This window comes from Ixodes scapularis, unplaced genomic scaffold (genome assembly GCF_016920785.2).
Source record: "Ixodes scapularis isolate PalLabHiFi unplaced genomic scaffold, ASM1692078v2 PGA_scaffold5__190_contigs__length_132052651, whole genome shotgun sequence".
NCBI lineage: Eukaryota > Metazoa > Arthropoda > Arachnida > Ixodida > Ixodidae > Ixodes > Ixodes scapularis.
Window position 1 is genome coordinate 8,566,959 of NW_024609880.1, and position 22,523 is coordinate 8,589,481.

At 44.8% G+C, this 22,523-nt stretch overlaps 1 protein-coding gene across 1 annotated transcript in view; it reads left to right on the forward strand.

Moving 5' to 3' along the window:
- Positions 1–22,523, forward strand: part of LOC8042530 (parathyroid hormone/parathyroid hormone-related peptide receptor-like) — a 123,515-nt gene that overhangs the window by 100,115 nt on the left and 877 nt on the right. The window contains exon 10 of the mRNA XM_040214014.1: positions 7,734–7,890. Coding sequence (XP_040069948.1) covers positions 7,734–7,890 — 157 coding nt within the window. The remainder of the gene's footprint in view (positions 1–7,733; positions 7,891–22,523) is intronic.

Consider the following 22,523-nt stretch of genomic DNA (forward strand, 5'->3'; position numbering starts at 1 on the left):
GGGGAGCATATTTAAATACTCAAAGTAACACGAACAAGAAAAAAGGCTATAGGATGTTTGTGAACGCGTAAAAACAGGACGCTAGGTGGTGACGAGAGAGGAAATGGCAGATCTGAAGTTATTGCATTCTGTGATGCTCACAATAGGTTCCGGGAAGTTGTTCCAATCAGTAATAGCCAATTGCAAGGGAGAAAATTTTAATAGGTTAGTCCTAGGCGTAGTCAGTTGAATTTTGAATGGATGGTCAGTGCGGGGGGAGATGTGAACGGCAGGTGGACAGTATTCATCTTTTTTTATAGGAAAATTATAATAAATTTTGTGCCGGTGGGTAAGACGCGATACTTTTCTCCTGTGTTTTAAAAGAGGGAGGTTTAAATTTGCTTTCATTGCGGTAACACTTGTAGGCTGATAATTGCGGAGCATGAAACGTGAAGCCCGGTTCTGAACAGCTTCCAATTTTTCTTCTAGATATAACTGATGGGGGTTCCAGACGATGGATGCATACTCGAGTTGAGGACGGATGAGAGAATTATATGTGATGGGTTTTGTTTCTTGCGTGGCCTTATAAAGATGGCGCTTTAAAAATCCCAAGCTTCTGTTTGCTTTCGCAGAGATGTAGTTTATATGAGGCTCCCATGATAAGTTATGGTTAAAGTTGATGCCAAGATACTTGTAGGATGTTACTGCTTCAATTGGTATAGTAGAGAGCAAATAATCAATCTGAGTAATGTTTTTTTGGTAGTGAAGTTAAAAATTTTTGTTTTGTCAACTTGATCTTCATTTGCCGCTCTCGACACCACGCTTGGATTTGTGACAAGTCATTTTGCAGAAGCGTACAGTCGCTTACACTCATTATTTTCCAATAAATCACGCAGTCGTCCGCATATAATCTGATAATGGAATTGAGAAGATCCGGCAGGTCATTTAGGTAAATTAGAAACAACAATGAACCCAGCACGGTTCCCTACGGTACTCCCGATTTAACAAATCTTTGTGACGAACAATTGTTGTCTATAACAACGCTATGCCTTCTGTTTGAGAGGAAGTTTTCAATCCAGTTTATAACGGTAGTTTTTATTTTAAGTACTTTTAATTTTGGATAAGACGGCAATGTGGGACTTTATCGAACGCTTTTTTAAAATCAATGAAGATTGCATAAGTTTGATGTTTTTTTTATGTAGGTTATGGTGGATGTCCGTTAAAAATGCAAACAATTAAGATTCACAGGAGTGCGATCGCCGGAAACCGTGCTGGTTTGAAAAGAGCATACTATTTAGACATAAATAATTTATTACATTAGAATAAACAACATGTTCTATCAGTTTACTTACAACAGAGGTTAGAGATATGGGTCTGAAATTGGTAGGGACATATTTTGCGCCATCTTTAAAAATTGGGACAACCACTGCAGATTTCCAGTCAGCCGGTACAACACCAGAGTCAGGGGATTTTTGAAATATGCGGGATAAGAGTACACAAGATATGTCACTTGTAATCTTGAGCAGCTTTATAGTTATAAGGTCAGGACCGGGAGCCGAGTTAGATGGTAAATTTGATATTAATTTTGAAATTCCGTCATTTGTTACAATGACCTGATCCATTTGGGTGGTTATAAGATATTCTGGGCAGTAAGAGGGTAATGGAAAAACTTCATCAGTGAACACTTCACTAAAGAAAGTACAAAACAGCTCGCAAGTCTCGGCTGTCGATAAACTTGTTCCATAGGCATCACTCAAGCTGACCGAGTCCTTTACCTGCTGTGGATTTAAAGCGGACCAAAACTTTTTGCAGTTTGTTTTCAGTATATTACAAAGATCAAAGCTAAAAAAACTTATCTTTTGCATCTTTTATTTCATATTTGCAAGTTAAATAACACTCCTTGTATTTGAACCATGAAATAGCAGTCTGTTTTGGGCGCAAAAAAGTATATTCTTTTTATTTAGCAACCTCTTCAAACGTGTTGAAAACCACGGGTTCGAAAACGACGTGTGAATGGTTAGTTTCGGAATACATTTGTCACACAACTCAAGCAATTTACACTTAAACAAAATCCAGTTTTCATTCAAATACCTAGAGCCAAATTCCTATAAAAACCGAGCTGAAAATAGCGAAAAGTGTTGGTTAATAGCGTCGAAGTTTGCCCTTGAGTAACTGGAAATTGTTTTTGCCCGAAGAGGTTGCTCACATGATGGAATGAAAAGTTCATCATTAATAGATATGTGATAACTTAATGGTTCCATATACACAGTATTTGCAACTAGATCGGGTTTTGAAATAAAAAAAAAAAGGTGAAGCATGGCTTCACCGCGACTGGGTTTATTAACAATTTGAGAAAGTGCAAAAGAGTATATAACGTCAACAAAATCCCGAGACTGTTTTGGAAGCTTTTGCCAAGATAAAAATGGTATTTTGAAGCAAGACTCGGATAGCTCCTCCAGTTTAATTTAAAGCAACTTAATTACTCACGTTTGTTCGGTCTTCGGGAGGCAGAAGAAGGATTTTCCATCACATCACAAAAACTTGTTTTTGACGTGGGGATGGCAGGCTCAGGGCGATCTCCAATTTATGCGCTGGTGTATGCACGAAGGCGGCCGGTTGATCAACCAACGATGACCCATAGCCAGACGTGACCACGTACTTAAATAAAATGCGAAGAGAAACGTATGACGAGCTTACACTTCGTAATATATTTATTAACAATCAAAAGGTACATATGAAGGTTTCGGATCAGAAACTCAATCGAAGGCGAACATAGGGGGTTATCGCAGACGAGAGTGGAAACAACAACAACAACAAAGTTGCAGACGGCCCTCAAAATGTCCGGGCATGGCGTAGCAGACGAACCGGTGGTATTAAGCAACGAAGTGAAGGAAAGAAAGTAAAAACTAAGCCAAACAAGACAAAGCAATATACGCGGTGGTTCGAACGTCAAGTAAACAAAAAAAATAAAAAAGCAAGCAAAAAAAAACGCAGGAGAAAGAAAGATCGCGGTGGCGTAGCGTCGCCTCAAATATAAAAAGAAAGTAGTCTTTGAAAAATGGAAGGAAGTGCAGGACCGTCCAACGGGTGCTTTAGTTTTATTAGTTTTTGTAATAGCGCCAGATTTGCATGAGTACAATAGACTTCTTCCAGAGCATACTGACATCGCAGTAACATACGTAGTTCAAAATTGACTTTTGCTTCTTCATCCGGAGACGATAGGAATAGCCCGCTCGCCTATTCGACTAAACGGTTTTAGGCAATACAATCACGAGAAATTAAAATTGCAGCAACAAACTGAATTGATCGATATGAACAGTAAAGTTGAAACGTGGCAATGATCTATTTTTTTTTTTTGCATTGCCTTTTTTTAGGAAATCGGATGAAGGTAGATTTGTATTTGGCCTGGATTACGTAAGTTCTGACAGTGTTTTCTTCCGGAGAGCCCGCAAATCGTACCCTGCAAGCTTTAACATCTTTCCCACGCGAAGAAAATGTCCGTGACTCATGAGGTGGAACCTACTTTTTAACATTCAAAGCAGCGAATACCCGTGGGCCGTGACAATTTTTTTTCATTGGTCACCTTGCACGGAGATAGGCAAAACCAATGCGTTGTGTAGAAATCTGCTAGCGGAGACTCCGAGCTCGCCAGGAGCGCTGCGATCACTTTTCGCCCGCGATTCGCGGGAGTTGCCAGTATTAACTTACATGGTACTTGGTACTCCTGCTTATGCTACCGTGTTTTGTTAATTGGACCGCGCAAACGCTTGGATGACTTTCTATCTAATAACCCTCAAGCTAGTTTGGTTCCTTAACTTGAACCTGGCCAGTAATAAGATTCTTAAAGAGAGAAATAAAACATTTTAGAAATAGTGATCTGGTGTTCATAATTCGATCAAAATCATCATCATCATCATTTATCTACATAATTTACATTTATTTTGATATCACCAACATTTGCACTCTCTCCCTCTCCGGCACTGTCCCTGGATCCAAGGTGCATTTCTTGTACAACATGGAGGTGTATAGACAAGGTATTAAGACATCAAGCAAATAAGGTCTCAATATTTTATTCAATAATGTCTGGTGAAGTGAAGGAAAGCTGGACGCCTTCAGAGGAACACGATGGCTGCTTTTTGTGTTTTGAAACCTCTTTGTTACCTATTCTTCTGTTTGCTTTTCTCTGATTGTGTGTCTTTATTGTAGACCTAAAGCGTCACCTTTGGGAAAATGTGTTTGACATTGAAGTAAAGTATGCATTTTGATTCAAGAACTGAGGATACACAGTCAAAGCAAGTATCAAAGCAACCTGGTTGAGAACAGACCTTAAAACCCTGGCCTGAACGACTAGGAGGGACGGCACAATCAAAACTGAACACAGCTTTGAAGTTTTGAATCTTTGCATTTGTGATGTCCCTCCCCATGCTTCAGTGTTACAGTGCCAGACACTCATCGTTAATGCATGAGATGATAAATGTTAAAAGGAGCATGTCAATTCATCCACCGGCTCTGTATAATGCTACTCTCAACACCGTTCAGTGCCACTTGCTGAGATGACAGATTTGATGTCAAGCTCAGCAATTAGTAACATATGGCAATACCTCTGACACTCCAAATAATACTGAAAGACAATGAACCACCAATTATAAAAATGTTTTGACATACATTAATTGTTCCAGGATTGCGAGTCAACAGAATCATCTTATCAAGTGATATAATCACTTACTGGATGGTTACAGTACTATACACAATACTTGAAAGAAATTATGAAAATAAAACAAGTCTAACGTAGGTCATGAGACAGCTGTGCGTCAGCTAACGAGCGACATCAACGCAGCGGGCACGCTAAATCATCAAAGTGCACTTCACGCGTCATGGTGCTAACAAACAAATAGCCCATCCTCAGAGACTACTTTGCATTAGGTACAGTGAGCTAGGCTCATCAATACACTGAAATTAGTGGGCATATCCTTGTCACCTTCCAATAGTGGGCATTTATTAAGGGGCTTCCATATTAATAGCACCAACATCCTGCGCCGTTTGACTTCTTTGAAACACCAATCCTTGCATCCATTCGCTGGCCATGCCTGATTTGTCTGAAACTTAAAATTGTATATAGCACTGTCGCGTAATATTATTTGATCAGTTGGGGCGATGGGGTCTTTCTTTTTCAGCCCTTGTCACACATGCGCGCTTGTGACTTAGAATTGCTTTGGATACCCAAACCGGAGCAGTACGGACGCACCTTTTAATGACGACCTTTAATGAAAAAAACACAGTTACCTATAACGTTTCTTTGAGGCTGTAGTCATCAGGTTCCCTTTTGAACGAAAACTGTCCTGAACGATGCCTCAGGTTAAGTAAAATGCCACAGGGAAAAAAGGAACATATGTCTAGAACCGCGTAGCTTAAATCACTTGTTTTTCCTGGAAGTTGTGAATATTGTCCGTGACTGCACGTACACTGATTACTTGACCCTAGCCACAGAGAACTGGTTGGTTAATCAGGTTGACTCAAAAAGCGTAGTCGCGTAAATGAAGGAAAAGGAAAAATTTGAGGACGCCTAGAAAACAGCAGTGCACATTAGATGAAATTATCTCCACTTGTCTGATTTCGGCCTGCTTCGAAGCTCTATCACGTTTGAGCACATTACTAAGCTTGCTACATATTTTAAAACATCTCGAACAGCCATACGTTCGGAGGAAAAATACAGGAAAAATGTGGAAGTTTTTCAGCTGTCTGACATTATCGTGAGTCATCGCGTGAATCTGGAGCTAGCACGAGCTCCTCCTTTTTAATGCGCCCGGGCTGCATTGCACTCGAGCGGCAAGAGTCTCATGTCTACCGGCTTGTGTTTGTAGCTCGGCGTCATGAAGGGAGCGTACTCATACTGGAAGCAGGCCAAAGGGGAGGCCCTTGTTAGGTTGCAAGAGCTCGAGTTTAGGTGTGCAACACAAAAAAAAAAAAACGATTAAATGAAAAACTTACCGTCAAGACGATTCTAGTATATTTCGCGATATTCTTATCGCATAAGATGCTTCTGATAACCACTAACGAGCGCTTCAGTCGCACTTCAGAGATGAGACTCGCTGAGACGATGACCTGGCCGATTTAAACAAAGCCACAGGCAAGCAGGTGTGCGTGATCACATGACGGGAAATAACGAAACCAAACAAATGCGCTGGAAAGAAAGTGCACATCTATCTAAACAACACATTAAATGTCAGGCATATGCCCTTTGTCTCGTATAAAATTAAGTTGTAAATGTGCAACAACATACGCGTCTTTATCACGTCCGCTCTTATGCTGCGGCGCAATCCCCTTCCGTCCTTCCTCCTCCCTGGTTCAGTGCCTGGAACGCATCTCCGCCCCTTGTGTTTCGCGTTCCATTCCGCCTGCATCAAAAGAGGTTCGAAAGTGGCGACAAGTGACGTCACTACATCGGGGTGTCTTGCCATCGTATGGCGAAACGTACGAGCGAACGTGAGTGTCCCTGTCGTGACGGCGTCCCAACTCCTGGCTGCCAAAGCTTCCGTGGCCTGTCAAGCCGAAGATCTACCTGGAGCAGAATAGGCGTTGGTCACATTCACCACCGCTGCTGCGACGCCGCCAGGATCGCGGCCAGCGACAGAGTGAAACTCTTATGACGTCATCACGCGTAAATCGAGAGACCACTTTTTTTTTTAACGCGGTAAACACACCAGTCGGGGACGCGTTCCAGGTACCATCTTAAAGAGTGCGAACATTACCGTCTCACCAATTGATACACGCCGTCTATGCAGAGCGCTAGTTTGTCTGCTTTATTCGCAGGGGTTCTGGTGACGTCAGAACGTTGATTTCTGATTGGCTCCGATCGAAGGATAGTCGGTAGACCTCAAGGCAGCTTGCTTTGAGGTTTGAGGCCTTCGATCAAAGCCAATCAGAGCTCGGCGTTCCATCCGTCACCACAAGCCCCTGCCAAAAAAGCAGACAACCTTGCACTCCGCATAGTCCGTGAGAGCATAAAAAGCGCAGGGCCTGGCCTGATATTTCCACGCTTCTTACTTCATGATTCGTCCTTTGCCCTTCTTATCTGCCTACGCCCCGAACTCATTGGCCTGCGGAGCTCTAATAAATGTTCGGGATTTGCCATGTTCTGTCTTCCATATTTAAGTTGTCAGTTACTATTGTAATCTAGTAGACTTTTACATAATAAATTTCGTAACTTCACTGGTATCTATCAATGCAAATATATTTTCGAGACACACTTGTATTGCGCACACGAGACACGATCTAAAAAAAAAAAAAAAGAAATGTCATTCGTTCAAAGGCGGAACCGACGTATTCTAATCGTATCTTTTCCCGGGGTCTGCCGAGGCTAGGACAGGTTGCCCAATGCCAAAATAAAGATGGAATTGTCGCAGTTCATTCAAAAATTGCAAGTTTATGTGTAACCTTTCATACTACTGTAATACAACTACTTCTAAGCTCATTGCGTTTTATCTGTGATAATTTTATGCTCTGATTTAAATAAAGGGAATGTTTTCTGTATGCGTCCCTTTTGATAACGGCTAGATTATCTAATAACTGCAATATAAAAATAATGCAGCACATGTCCCTTATCATCGTTACCGTTTATGTAGCCTGTTTAACCATTTCTTGTCTTCGGGCAGTCCATTACCAAAGGGTCTCTTCTTTCATTTTCGCTAACTGGGCTTCCGCCCCACGAAGCGTTCCGCGCTGACTGCTCGCATATCTTGGCGCCTCGCCCCCAGGTGCAGACGGAGCTGCGCAAGTTGTTTCAGAGATGGCGCTGCGACCGTCGCGGTCCGGGCTGCGGGGACAAGCAGCTGCAGCGCCGGCACTCGCTCTTCACCCAGTCGGTCACTTTCATCAGCAGAGGGCGGAGTTCCATCCACTCGTTGCACTCCGGTGAGCACCGCGCAGACACGGCTGGCCTTGCCTAGCCAACACCGACCGCACTTCGAGAAACATTTAGTCGACCGCCCCTGAAATACTGGCTTACATTTATTATGTGACTTTCAGATAATGATCGCCTGTCTAATTTTCTTATTCTTTCGTCGTTTGAGGTTTTAGATTGTGCTCTTCTCTGTCATTAACTAAAAGAAAAGTCCGTTTAAAAAAAGTTATTCCCTGGAATATTCTTATTACGTGATAGCAGACCAACTAAACGCATAACTAATTCATTAAAATAGACATCTCTGAAGACAAATTACAAGTGAAGATTCCTAATTCGTTGTCAAAATAGGAGATACCAGTCATATTAACATGAAAGAAAAGCTACCTCCCGCTATCAAATTGTGAGTTTCGTTTCTCCAGAAACGGAAATTAAGAGGAGAGCAATCGCGAAAAGCAACAAATTCGAAGGCATAAGATATGTTTGTTACAATATTTTTTTGCATTCCAATTGCAGTACCCGGCACTCCGCTTCCTCTTTGGCGCTTTATAGACAATTGCAAGCCTGTCACCTCGACGGGTACCCCACGAGTGCAAGCACTTGCGCGTGTACATAGCTTTGGCAAGCTTAAATTTGTACGACCTTGTCCACACGAGCAGAAACATGGCGGCAGAGAGTGGCCTTGCTTGCGATCGTCTATAGTACTATGCACTTTTAGCATACCGTCACCGTGTTCTGTGTACCGCAGCTGCCGGAGCCTTTGAAGCATGCTTTTAAGCGCACGCCTGCGGTCACGGTATTACTCGGGTAAAGGGTCCGGTAGTGCGATACGCGGAATACGGTAACAGTTTGCTAAAAATTCCTATTTTTATCGGGCATATTTACGGGATTAGAAAGCTAGTAAACACGCGAGTTGATCATCGTTAAGACCGGAGACTACGGAAAGAATGGGGAAACGACAGAGGTCTCAATAGTGAGTTTTTGCATTGCGTATACCAGCAAACGCAAGCACTGTGCGTTTACGTTAGCATTGCGTTCTCCACGCTGCGCATGCGCAAAGTCGCCATGCTGATATCCAAGGCCGCAGTTTGGGCTCGGCGCACGCGCAGTGTGGAACACGCAACGCTAACGCAAACGCACAGGGCTTGCGTTCGCTTGCATCCGCAATACTAAAACTCACTATTGAGACCTGTGTCCTGTCTTCATTTTTTCCGTCGTCTCCGGGCTTAACGATGTGCAAACTTACGGGAGGCCGAAAATGCTAAGGTACTTCCTTGGTGTGAGACGTGTCTTTTCTGTGCGATCGTAGCCCAAAGGTATCGCGCCGCTGGCTTTCAGATTGGCTCACCAATTATTCGCTAACCCCCCCCCCCCTCCCCCTCAAAAAGCATATAAATTTCACCGGGGCGAGAATTTCATCGCTACTGCGCGCCTAGTTTTGATTGCTCGAATCAATGAAATCTTAAAGGCACTCAGAGTGTATTTATGCTCGCCGAGGTTTTCATTTGAAATGACTTGTAAGTCATTTCAAATGAATACTCGTAACCGAATACCCGTAACCGAATTTGCGCCAAAGAATTCGTTTTCTATCCATCCGAAAACAGTCCGTGTAATATAGGCCTGTTTCAATCGAGCTCACTGTCGTTTCCATGCTCACGTGGAGTTGAAACTACTTGTAACGAATATACTCAAAGTCGCGGGTTATTTAAGACATAAATGCGATAGTAAAAATAGAAAATAATGTGAACCCAATTTTTCGTGGCATCTGAAAAGCTGCAAATGTGTTTCCGGAAAAAGTATTTTGCACAGATCACACAAGTAGATGTACGCGTTATTCTCAATATGGCGACGTGCTACGGGCTGGACGGTGCGATGGTGGCGCACGACGGACCAACGTTGCGACGGACATGGGGCCGCTACATCGGAACTATCCTTCGTGGTACCGGCCAAACTACCTTCGATCACAGAACATCGAGTGCAAAATAATCGCACGACAAACTGCTCACGCAAGATTGTCGTCGTCGCCGTCGTCTGCCTTAGAGGCCGGAGCAGCTGAGGGAAGAAAACGCGTTCGAGTCTATCCAGGTGACTTCCGGCCATGAGCTTTATTGCTCGTGTTTCGGTTTCAGTTTCGAGCAGCTGCGTTTTTCGAATGCATTAAACGTATACGTGAATTTGCAGAAAAATATTTAATGAGTACTCTTCTTACGCTATATTAAATCTAAATCACCTAAATATTTGAGGCGATATTTAGTTAAAGAATAAAACTTCAATCTACGAGCTGTTTACTACCATCCACGCAGTGTGCTACGTCATTATGGATTTTTTCCGTAACGGCCCGTACAATGAAGCGAGATCCCTCGAACACACGCAATTCAAGTCGCCAGCTTCAACGTTTCTGGGAGTCGTGTTTACTTCGTTATTTTAGCAGATTCTGTTGCACTAGCAAGGCTCTTTTTTTTTTTTTTGCTATTGTTAGCAATATAGGCAAATATTAAAAAAAACGTCGGTACACTAATACCTTCATGCATTTACCTCACAGATGCCAACAAAAGACCACAGTATCGGTATTAGACACGTGTACCAATAGCCTAGTCGCGCGACACAAAAAAGGAGATTTATGACTAACTCCGCCGAGCAGCAAGAGTGCAATTTCGGAAGCGAGCGCTTGTCCCCGTACCGTTTGTCCCCTATCTTGCTGCAACTACGAACAAGCGTTTTCTAAGAACGATCTTAGGTAAATACTCTCACAAACAAAACGTAACTGAAAACCCGGCAATAGCGAGAAAATCCGTATTCCCAAAGGAAGGCAGGTGGCTCGCTTGGTCCTACCGAGCACACATCGTCGATAGGAGTTGAACAGGGGCAGGGAAGGCTTTCGCCACTCACATTTACGTTTATTTACATTACTTGTATACATCCGCATAGACCCACACTACCCACGTGGAAACGCCCTAAACGAGCTGTTTACAGAGTGGCGTATTTTCTTGCTCCTCGACGTCATGGGATTTGCAAAAATGGCAGGGCAGCGCAGTCTGAAAAGGTGCGAGTCCTTCCACCGCCCCAAATCTAGGATCAAGCACAATTTGCCAACTTGTGTTCATACTTCAGCACGAGCCAAATTACGTTATTGTCTGATTGTATTACCCAACGTCTCTGCGCGAAAAAGGAGGCATTTTCGAGAGGCGTGTGAATCTGCGTGATAAACTAAAAATACACTACGAGATGTGAAATAGTGGACTGAAAACGAAGCAGTAAAACGTAGCCCTAGAGCATACCGAACAGGACTGTCTAAATAATTTTGTTTTGCCACTTGATTCGGTACGGTTCCATAAGGGTTGTCAGTTTGCTCAAGGCATTATCTGTCAAGCTTTATTTTTCTTTTTTTTTTTTTTTACAAAAATAAATGAAGGTTTTACTTGTCTCGCCGATTGAAGTTCCTTCTTTTGATACATAATACTTCCAGCTTTGGAAAAGACTGGTGAATTAATCTGAACAGGAACCAGGAATCTTGTGACGCCTCTAGAGAGAACACCGATAGGGTTATTTTAGGTGTAATTAAGCCGCAGCCTGATGCATATTCTCGCTCGTGTAGGCTCTCTTTTTTTATTAGTAGGGTTGGAACTACCCCTTGTGAAGCTAATGAAAATCGAAACACTTAAAATCATGGGCACTTAGATGCGGTATTTAAGCTCTGATAGCTGTCAGAACAAACGACGTCTGGCACTGCTTCAAAAGACATCTGTGATGTGATAGGGTGTGCCGTAATATTCGTGTTAAATTAATATGCCATGAAATCCAGCGAGCGAAAGCCACGTTACCTCCCAAAATAAATATGGTAGCTTTAACTTTGCTCTAGAGACTAGTTCCTTGTGGTAGTCACGTCTTTTCGGCAGTAGTAGTAGTAGTAAACAATATTTATTTGCCCAAGCATGTGTTAATGACTGAACGGGAGTCCCCTAGGGTCGCTCCGCCAGCCACCCCTCAGACGGCGGCCTGAACCCTCTGGGTTTTGGCGGCGTCTTCGGCCAGCTGGACTAGTTGGTTCTGCACCGAGGGGTCGGAGCAGAGGAGTAGGGTTTCCCAGCTCTCCTGGTTGTCGATCTTCTCCAGTAGGGGGTGGGACTTGCGGTCGATCCTGCTGCACTCCCACACCATGTGTCGGAGGTTGGCGTAGCCGCCGCAGAGCTTGCAGTTTGGCTTGTACTTGTCGGGCTACCATTTATTGAGTAGGAAGGGGCTCGGGAAGGAGCCCGTCTGGAAGCGGCGCCATGCCACCGACGTCCTCTTGTCCAGCGAGGGGTGTGCGCGTGGATAGCGTAACCTCTCGCCAGTGCAGTGATCGAGAATGTCCCTGAATGTGACCAGCCTGTCACCCCCCGAAAAAAAAGCCAGAGAAGGGTCCAGCTGTTCCCCGGCCAGGTGAGCGAGTTCTCGGGCCGCGCCGTGTGCCTTCTCGTTGCCGGGGAGTGACGAGTGCGCCAGTGTCCAGATGAGCTGTACTTTTGTTGACGTCTTCTCGGGGTCGCCCAGGACCTTGAGCGCTTCTGTAGGGATTCTTCCTTTGGCGAACTGCCGGTTGGCTTGCTGCGAGTCGCTGACAACGATGCGTGCCCCCCCCGGACTCGGATCGCGAGGGCGATGGCCACCTCCTCCGCGACTTCCGGTTCCGACGTCTTGATACTGCAGCACGAGATCACTTCTCCTTGTTGGTTGACCGCTGTTGCAACCATAGCGCCCCCGCCGGCCTTAGCAGCGTCCGTATAGAGGACGCCCTCCGCGATGCTTAGCCGTTTCTGCAGCGCCTTGACTTGCGCCGCTCCGCGTGCCGCGTGATGCGTCGGGTGCATGTGCTTTGGAATGTTTGGTATGACGAGCGCTTCCCTGACGTGCCTAGGGACGTCGGCCTTCTGCCCCGTTTCACTCTCGTAGCGGATTCCAAGGCTGGCCAAGATGTGGCGACCCGTGGCACAATTCGTCAGCCTCTCCAGCTGCGAAACACGCTGAGCTTCTATGATCTCCTCTACCGTGTTGTGCTGACCTAAAGCCGCGAGCTTCTCGTTCGAGGTGGTGTCCGGGATGCCGAGTGCTCTCCTGTACACACTAAGAAAAAGTGAGCACCGCCCCTCGTCATCGTGCGTTTTGAAGGCTGTAACTACCCCACAGGCTTACTTAACTACCCAATGGGCTCGAGCCATTGAGAGTTAGCAAACTGTTGGCCGGTGACAAGCAGTGGGTAGTCACGTTTTATAAACTCTTGAATTGAACATTCAAGTGTATGCAGTCGTTCAATAGTACAAGTCACTTCAAAAATCTCAAAAAGTACTTGAAACTTGTTTTCTTTGTGCGTTGGTTATCATTTATTCAAATTTGAACCAAACGAAAAAAACATGTGGCTCAGTTCGCCTAAACTGGCAGAAAACAAACAAGTACAGGCAACCTTGGTAGGCACCTGCTAAAACCCGATGCAGATAAAAAGTATCGCGGTTGTCCTTTTTGTCCTTTTTGGTTCCGTCGCGGGTTTTACCATAGAGTAATATAGTAAACGTAAAGAGAGGACACCGGAGCCGATTCGCGGCCCAGATAGTGCGTTTAATACCCTCCGCTACGTGGCGCTTTTCTGCAATTTGGTTAGAATTAATAAGAACTCTTTCTGTGAAAAGTATTTACTTTTTAAATGGCAATGCTTTAAAAGTGTTTAAAGTACTTAAAACAACTAAACAGTTTAAATCAAATACGTCACAAAAACCACGTGATCAATGGCGCCCGGCATGACCTGCCTGCCTGCACGCCGTCGCCTCTGCATCATTCTGCATGGCCTCTGCTCGTCCCTGCGTCGTTCGTCTGTGCCGTCCATCTGTGCTTTCTGCTGCATCACGTTCGGTCGACTTTGCCTCAATCAAGGTGACGCATGACCGTCCGCGTGCTCGCATGCTCGGCGTGAATTCGTGGAGCTGATCGGTTCGAGCTTCTCGCGCTGTTGTTTCTGCCGGGCTGTCTGGCTGCACTTGAATGCGTGTGTATGTTGATTTTCGATGAGATTGTTATAAAAAAGCATTTAACCTACGATCCTGCACACGACACTGTCCATGGGTTTACAGATGACGGTGTTGAACGAACCTCTAACATTGCAGATAGAACCTTGGTTGTTATGCTATCTGAAATTTCCAGGAGGTGCGTCTAGCCCCTTGCATACATTGTTGTGCAAACTCCAACAACGTCTTCTTTTTAGCGCAGTCTCCTCATTTCTCTCATTCGGGAGCTTAAATGGGCGGTGCAACAATATTCAATTGGAATGTTTTTCACTTTACACGAGTCTACTGACACTAGTGGGACTCAAGGATACTCGCACGCAACGTCACTGACCAAGAAACTCCTTTGTTGCGCTGTAATTTCGAGGACAAAACCGAGTGTTTTCATTCAATCTCTCCTTCGAAAAACCTGATGACGTAGCTGCGCGGTAGCAGTACCGCCCAGTAACGATATTTGAATACGGCTCATAGATTGGACCCGAGCATGGCGTGGACACTCGGTTTGGGCTCGTGATAATCGATAGCTCGAGAGACATTCGGGTAGTGTCCTGTGTCCAATCGCTGCAATGGCGACAACAGCCGAACCATAACAATGTCTGGAACTCAGCGCGTGTCCTGTGCCTTGCCAACCCCAGTGCATGGCTATGATCAACATTGGCGGCATATAATCGGCTCCAGAACACGGGGCCGCTTGTTCTGGCTGCGAGTTGAGGGGGTTAACTCTGCTCGTTTTTCTTTATTTTTTTTTCTGCGACTTCGATTGTGTGTGGTGAAAACGAACGGGTATTTCACAGATCATTAACGTCAGGGATTCGTTCTAAGCGGTAATTGTGGAAAATACAAATATCAGTGCATCGCCCCTTTAAAGGGATACTTCAACGAAATTTGAAATATTCCCGTCGTGATCAAAAATAGGTTGAATATGATCCACAATATCCGTAAATGACAATCGCACGTTTGCATTTTGAGCCTGGTGGCTGTATTTTTCGTTATAAACGGCCCACTCTGGCAAGCGCTCGGAGAAGGCCCAGCGGAGACCACGTGACATCTAACGCAATCGTGACGTAGGTCGTCTCAAGACGAGCAAAGCTACGGCGAGGCTGACGTCGAGAGGATGGCCTAGTCGTTCAAGCCACCGAAGCTGCTGCTTTTGTACGAATTTTGAGTGACGGGTTAATCTTCCATAATCTTGTAGGGGGACAATAGCGATTTCTGCGACACACAAAAGGCAATCTCGGGAAGAGGGGAGTTCCTCCTGCCCCTCTTCTCTCGTCGTGGCCGGAGACGAGACAACCTCCGTCACTAGCTGTCAAGGTTCCTAGACGGGCATTAGAAGCGAGGCGTTAGCGACATCCACCAGGTGCTCTTTGTTAATCGTTTAATTCGTTTTAAAATTCCTTTTCGTGACTATTTTAACAAGATATTGGTATGTTCGATGTGACGCTGCTTTTTTGAACACATATAGACCAAAAAATGAGCGCCAAAATTTCGTTGTAGTATCCCTTTAAGACTGTTGGCTTCACGGTAAAGGCTCTGGTCTGTGGTTAGGGGGCTTCAAACGTAAGCTTGGTCTTTGTGGTGATAAGCCATTTTTTGAAGTGGACAACAAACATGTTTAGTTTATCTTTGACGTTCCGCACCTCCCCAAAACAACCAAAAGCACAAACTTTGCATTGGAAATCAAGTAACTGAGTGGTCCCATATTGTTGGACTTTATCGTTCTGGCCATGAGATGAGCTTGCGATTGGCTCCGAAACTTACTGAGAGACATATTTTTTCAAGAACCTTTCTGTAACATGGAAGAAAATTGTGCCCCAGACGTACTGAGTGCCTCACTCTTTCTTGCAATCATATCCCATGTTTATGCCAAGGAACTTCCTGAGGCAGCCATGGCTACAGCCTATTTCTGTGATAGGATGTGCATACGTTTTGATTGTCTAAATAGCTAAAAAATTCAAGAAGACAGGGCAGAAGTTGCGTCATGCCATTCTGAAGGGAGAATCTGAAATACTTGATTTTCTCCACCAATAACTCTGATGGATTTCAGCATGGCAGTTACAAAGTAGGAGGCAGCCATAAGCCCTCATTGGGTGGAAAGTTACAATAAAAAGTTTCCTCATGCTCTGGGATGAGCTTTCAAGCAGCCATGACTTTAAGTTCTTACTTAAACGACGCCTGCAGCAAGACACACTCGAGAACGTTTTTGGAGCTATATACGACAAATGCTGGGCTGCAACGCTAACCCAAATGTGCATCAGTTCACCTCAGGACTAAAACACCTCTGGATAAAAAAACTGTTCAAATTGTCGGACAATAAAAACGTAGAGGATGACAAAGATGGACCTCCTAAAGGAGTTGCAAATATCTTCGCACCATGAAAGTTTAATTTCAGACATTGTGGAATGTCTTCCAATTGATAACTTCCCGCCACTAGAGGATATTTCTGAGCTAGCATCAGACATCAGGTCTAACATAATTGATGACTCGTCCACTTTTTTATTACGTTTGGGGCTATTTGATCAAGCTTTTGCTTGAACAGACAACTTACAGCTGTGGCTGTTCTCAGCTACTATCAGATGACTCTAATAACTGGACCAGGCCTCACCAGTACTGTCTTTTTCCTAAAGCATAATACGTGCCAGGAAAATTCTTCGGGAACTTAGTAGTACCATCACAGGCTGCCTTTTATTTCATTCAGCAACTAGAAAATCACTTGCTTCCCATAATAGAGAGTGTGATACATGTTCGAGGAGTGTGTGTCGCCTTGTAGAGCACACTTTGAGGTCTGGGTGGTTTTAGCCTTTGCCCAGAGGAGTTCCACAAAGGGTTTTTAAAATAGTTTTGCAGAATATGCTTGCGTTGACATGTTTGATTTCTTAACCGGAATTTGGATAAAGTTGGGTTGCACTCCTCAGTGGCTAAAAAGAACGAGACAGGTTTAACTGTTAATAGTGTATTAACACAGGTGGTTGCCAAACCAAAAACAAAAAGTGCTTATTAAGTGGGCGGTGCAGCTTGCTCTCCAAATATTTGTTTCCCCTTTTTCCAGCGAATGTGTATCACGGCTCTCTAACAAAAATATTTGTCCACTTTCTACAAAATGTCGACACAAAATAGTGTACAGAGGCTATAAATATTTGAAAGAAAATTTATCCACTTTTGTATCCACTGTCCATAGTTCTTCGGCCGCTTTTTTCTGAAGCCATATTTCTTTCCTGAACAATTTCGGGGAATATTTAGGGACGTTGAATCTTGTCAGATTTCGAATAGAGTTATCATTGTTTGGTAATGGCTCGCCCGCAGTGAGTTTGAGGCTATGCAAATTGGTGTTTTTTATATTTGCCGGAAATCGGGAATTTGTGTTGTCCGGCGTGTGCTTCGCACTGTTATTATACTCTTATGACTGGTAATGATAGCGATACCTTATTTATTTTTGCACTTACTTCCCGTACCCGAGTCGGTGTGAAAGTGAATGTATCATACAGCATGTTCTCCGTGGAAGGGTTTTGTTAACTTGGTTCCGTTAAGAATCTATTACGAAGTGTACGATCTGCCGAAGTCCTTCATATTCATTTCTTTTTTTGAGTATCGATCTCTTTCGTATAAAACATACAGAGCTTCTGAAGTAAATCATGTATACAGGAATGTGGTCCAATAAAATGTGTTCGAACCACTTACTGTTGTTGACCCCAAAATGCTCCACCAGTCAGGAGTCAATGCGGCGATCGTGTAACTTCAATGCTTTACAATAGAAAAAGAACAAGAATTATATATATACTTCTGCTTTGTGAAGTCAGTTGAAATATTGTTTAACAGATTTTGCACGGACTCGATCGTAAAAAATAAAAGAAAAGTGCGTCAGTATTAAAAAAAAAAAAAAAAAAATCAGCGGCTTCGGGAGCCAAGGAGCTCCCGAGAGTTGAGCGAGGCGAGGATGAAAGAGAGAGACAAGGGTACCGGAGAACCGGAGCAAAAACGCCCAAACCGAAACCGAAACTAACTTTACCGGAAACGGGATCAGATTATACTTAATACCGCCCGCTAGGAGCACTACCTGTCACTGGTCTATCTGGGCCGCTGGGGCCTATGGCAGTGTCCGCTCTTTACCTTGTGTATATTACTCTATGGTTTTACCAAGTACTACAGCAGTAAACAGCTGGCAGCTGGCGTCGTGCTCGAGGAATTTAACCAAATCTCTAGAAAAGCACAGGAAGCTACGCACAGGTGTGAGCTGACTTGAATGTTCGCCGGACGACATACTCTCGTCGTCTTTTATTGTGCGGTTCAGTAAAGAGCGTGCTCTCAATAAAGGTGTGATCGGTCAGTTATGCGTGCAGATCAGTTGCAAATGGCCTCCTCGGTTCCGCCGAACTTGCGCGCCTGTCGTACCCAATTTTTTTGCTTTCAAGTGCAGTGAAGTATGAAGCATTGAACACCACGACTGAGGCCGGACAGGACGAACGTACACAGGTATCTGGGATCATGTCCGTGAATTTCACTATTTCTCTGTCTCGAGGTACATGATTCGCCTTCTCTGGTTCATTTGGCACATTTCATCGAGAATACTCGATAAAAAAATGCTTCAAACAAGGCCGGTTCAGACACTAGCGTTTGACAGCGTTGCGTCGAGAACCAAAAGCCACTCACCGGCACGTCTGTGCTTCGTATCAAGCGTGGAATCTAATTCAAGGAATCATCTTGGCACGCGATATAAGCAGCAGGGATGTCCTGATTTCTTGCTGCCGCAACGCAGTCAGACGCACGCAGTCAAACACTACTGTCTCAACCAGGATTTAGATAATTTAGCATACGTATTTCGCGTTCGTTGCAGGTGAAGGCACGGGCCCGAAAGCAGCAATTCTGCACTGTCCTCTTGGCGCGAGCAAGCGCGAGCGCATAGAACGCATATTTAGCGAAAAGAAGAAAACTGAAATAACGCTTCGGGGAGGACCGGCGGACGGGATTCGCTAAAATCACCTGCGCGTGCTCAGTGTACTCAACGTGTACCCAACCGCCGCTAAAGTCAGTCTGGATATGTAAAAAGAGAAAAGAAAATGCATCAGTGTGTTCAGAAAGTTGTGACTGCAGAAATTGCTTTCGATAATTAATACAATTAATTAAACAGGCTTCCGTATACTTGAAGTGTAGGCAAGCGAGAAAACGAAACTGTTCAAAATTTGACGTGTAGCAACTATTCTAATTTATTTATAACCTGCAGTTCACTTTTGCAATGGCCCTACGTTAGAGATACGAGCGCTTTCCTAAGGCCAGTAGAGGAAAAGAATATATACGGCTAAATCTTGCACAGTCTTTTCGTATTTATGCAAAATATGACAGTAGTCACCATCCTAATCCGTCACATAAACTACAGCAGTATATAAGCTCGTGGTGTCGACTAGACGTGTGTATAGGAATGTAGTGTGTCAATATGTGATGTTGAATCTTGCGCTGTTTCTGAATGCGTTGATGTATAAAATGCTGTGATGTCTGCACGTCGCGTATGAGTGAAGTGTGGCGTGGGATATGTTCATACGGCATTGTCTGGGGAGGCGCTTAAAGCAAGAATTGCTGGTTTCTTTTTTTCTTTAGTTTGAGCGCTGTCCGCTAGGTGGCGCGTGACGCCGCCCAATTCAAGGAGTTGCGCGTTTATATGTCTACTTATTTGAGTGAAAAACATGGAGGCGTTCCAAGGCTCCACGTAGCAGCCACAAAGGGTTCGGTCTGGTTCGGTTCTCGGCCTCTCGTCCAAATGGGATCAGTCCCATAGCCAGTTGAACGGGTGTTCCGTGCGGTGAATAGCGCCAAGTGCGTGCACAGACGCGGTGAGGATTACCAGGGACTTGAAAGTAGATAACGAATGCTAACAAGTGAGCAGGAGCGTTGAACGATCGGAACCAACGCCGCTTAAATCGGTGATGCTTCGCCTCGCCGCTGTCAACCGAAAACGCCGGATCACTTGCGGCAAGCACAGCAAGCAGATGCTCTGTTCAATAAAGACATCATTCCATTTGTCGCTATTTTGTTTCCTTCTTTGAATGTTTTCTGGCCGCGAAGTAAATGCAGCCGGCCTCGCGAAAGCAATCGCGGACGAAACCCCTCGAATGCGCCCTCCCCCCCCCCCCCCCCCCCTCACATCGTCGCCCCTACTCGTATTAGGTGCGGTGCCGGTGCTTCGAGGCGCGTTTTGGACTGCTTTGTGCGCAGGGAAGGCAGCGAACGGGCGTACGCACTTGAGAATCGTATTTTAGCAAAAAGAAGTCCAGCTCGCTAGGCCTTACTCGTATTGCTCCACTGTCGCTGGCCAGCCGCCATGTTGCTTTTGGGGGTGCTCACTGTGATTACCTGCTGATTGCGTGCCGTGTGACTGCCCATGGGGTCGTTAGTATAACGAAGGGGGGGGGGGGGGGGGGTAGCGATATCTGTGACGGCTTCTGACTACCCCAAGTGTAGTACCCAACGACTACACTTTTGTTGAGAGTGTAGGACTTTCTGATGAGACAGTTGAGTTTGTTCGTTTCCGTGAGGCTGAGTCTTAGGAAAGGGAGGACGTACGCCAGCCTACTGACGACGAAAGCGCGTACCAGACGCACGAGGTTCTTCTCCTTCATGTCATAGTTGCTACCGGCGATTCGGGAGATGAGGCGCTTAATTTGGTACGCAGTTGCTTTTAGCGATGCTATGGTTTCGGAGTTGTTTCCGTCGGCTTGTATCCTAAGGCCTAGGACTCGTATGCTCCTGACCGTGGGGATTCTGTTACCCTGGGCGTACAGCTCGGTGTCCGACGGTAGCTGGCGGGAACGGACCGGCTTGAGGAGGAGGAGTTCGGACTTCTGCGGGGAGCAGGCAAGGCGCCTTGGCTCGACGTAAATTTCCACCGCCCGAATCGCTTCTTGCAGCGTGCCTTGTATAAAACCGTCGCTGCAGCCGGTCACCCAGAGCGTGATATCGTCAGCGTAAATGCTGTGGCGTAATCCGCCGGTCGCTTCTAGCTTCTCTGGAAGTCCGATCATGGCGACGTTGAAGAGGTACGGTGAAAGGACCGAGCCCTGGGGCGTCCCTCTTCCCGTCGGCAGCGTACAATTATGCACCGTGCGCTGTTCTTCATTTGAGATAATTATACTGTCAATTAGCACAGAAAATTAACGAAAAATGAGACACGCATAAGCATCATCTTACACACACACTTTAGTGGCGATTAAAACCTTCTTAAGAACGACAAATCAAAAGAGAACTATATGAGGAGAGGGGAGCATAGTTAAAGAATCTACAAATGCTCACCGAGACTTTTGTTTATAGGAAATCTGGATAAGTGAAGTATAATCAATCTTACGGAGAACGTTAATGCAATTTTTGAATATCCTGCAACTTGAAAGGCATATTTGAAGCATATGCAACGTTTCCAGCTATCTTGGCGGCGAGAATTGTGTCTGTACCTGTGGAACTGCGATGCATACTAATATTTAGGGGGAAGGCTAAATGTAACCAGCTGGAAGTTTGATGAAGCATTATGTGGACAGCCTCTATCACGGTAAAAAAACGTACGAATGTTGTAAGCCGTTTGGTGAGGGACGACAGCTGCTGAAAAATGAATGGCACAGACACGTTCGTTCGACCGCTGTCATGCATTCCAGTTCTTTTGTACAGCAAGGTAATCAGGAAGTTGCCAAAACGAAGGCAGTGATGTTTGGACGTGCATGCAGGAGTTTATAAAATTAGATAGTTGCGTACTTGGCGATTTCTAAAGCGTCTTTGCAAAAATATTGATTCCCAGTCAACCTCGAGCAACATTTGCGGATGTACGAACGCGTCCCTTGAAAGCGAACCTTTAAGGGGCGCAACTTCTGCAAGGGAACCGATGCGCAATATTTCGGGGAGCTCAAGATTGCGTAGGTTTCAGTGGTTCAGATAACGGTTTTTATTTAGTGCGAGAATTGTACTGAAAAAAGGGAGGTTCTTAGGTGCCGCAGGCTCTGCTGTGGGCAACTCTAGGTTGTAAATTATGGGCCTCGTCCTTTACAAATCTAGTACCTTATTTCTGGAGACTATTGTGTGCCCAGCGACATTTTTACCATGTGTTCTAAATATTGATGAAGGCGATATTTTGTGTTAAAACCTTTCTAGTTTACAACACGCGTGGCCATTTATGAAACAAATTTCATCAATATGACTATGCTTAAATAATCAAAATTAAAAATGATTGCCAGCCAATTTGGTCATACATATGGTTCACTCGTATGTAGTGTGGCTTCTAACTGGTTACGGGTACATATCTAAATATATTTGTAAAATTAAAGTACTTCAAAGCTTACTAAAAGGTGCACAATATACACGAAAACGTCATCAGCTAATCGCATGATATGCATTAAAAATAATGTTCATTGCTCACGAAGAATATACTGACCACGAGAATGATGTTTTGTTTAATGAGACCGCCATCCTAGAGGCAGCCGAAGACATGCTCCAGGACGTCGAGGAGCTTAATGAAACAGCCGGTGCGGAGGAAGACGCTTGCTTAGGGTCGAAATCGCGGCTAAAGTGGGGATACCGTACCCATTTTTCCTGCCTAGGTGTTCACGCTTGTCGCTACCCATTCGCACTACGATGCATAGGCGGCT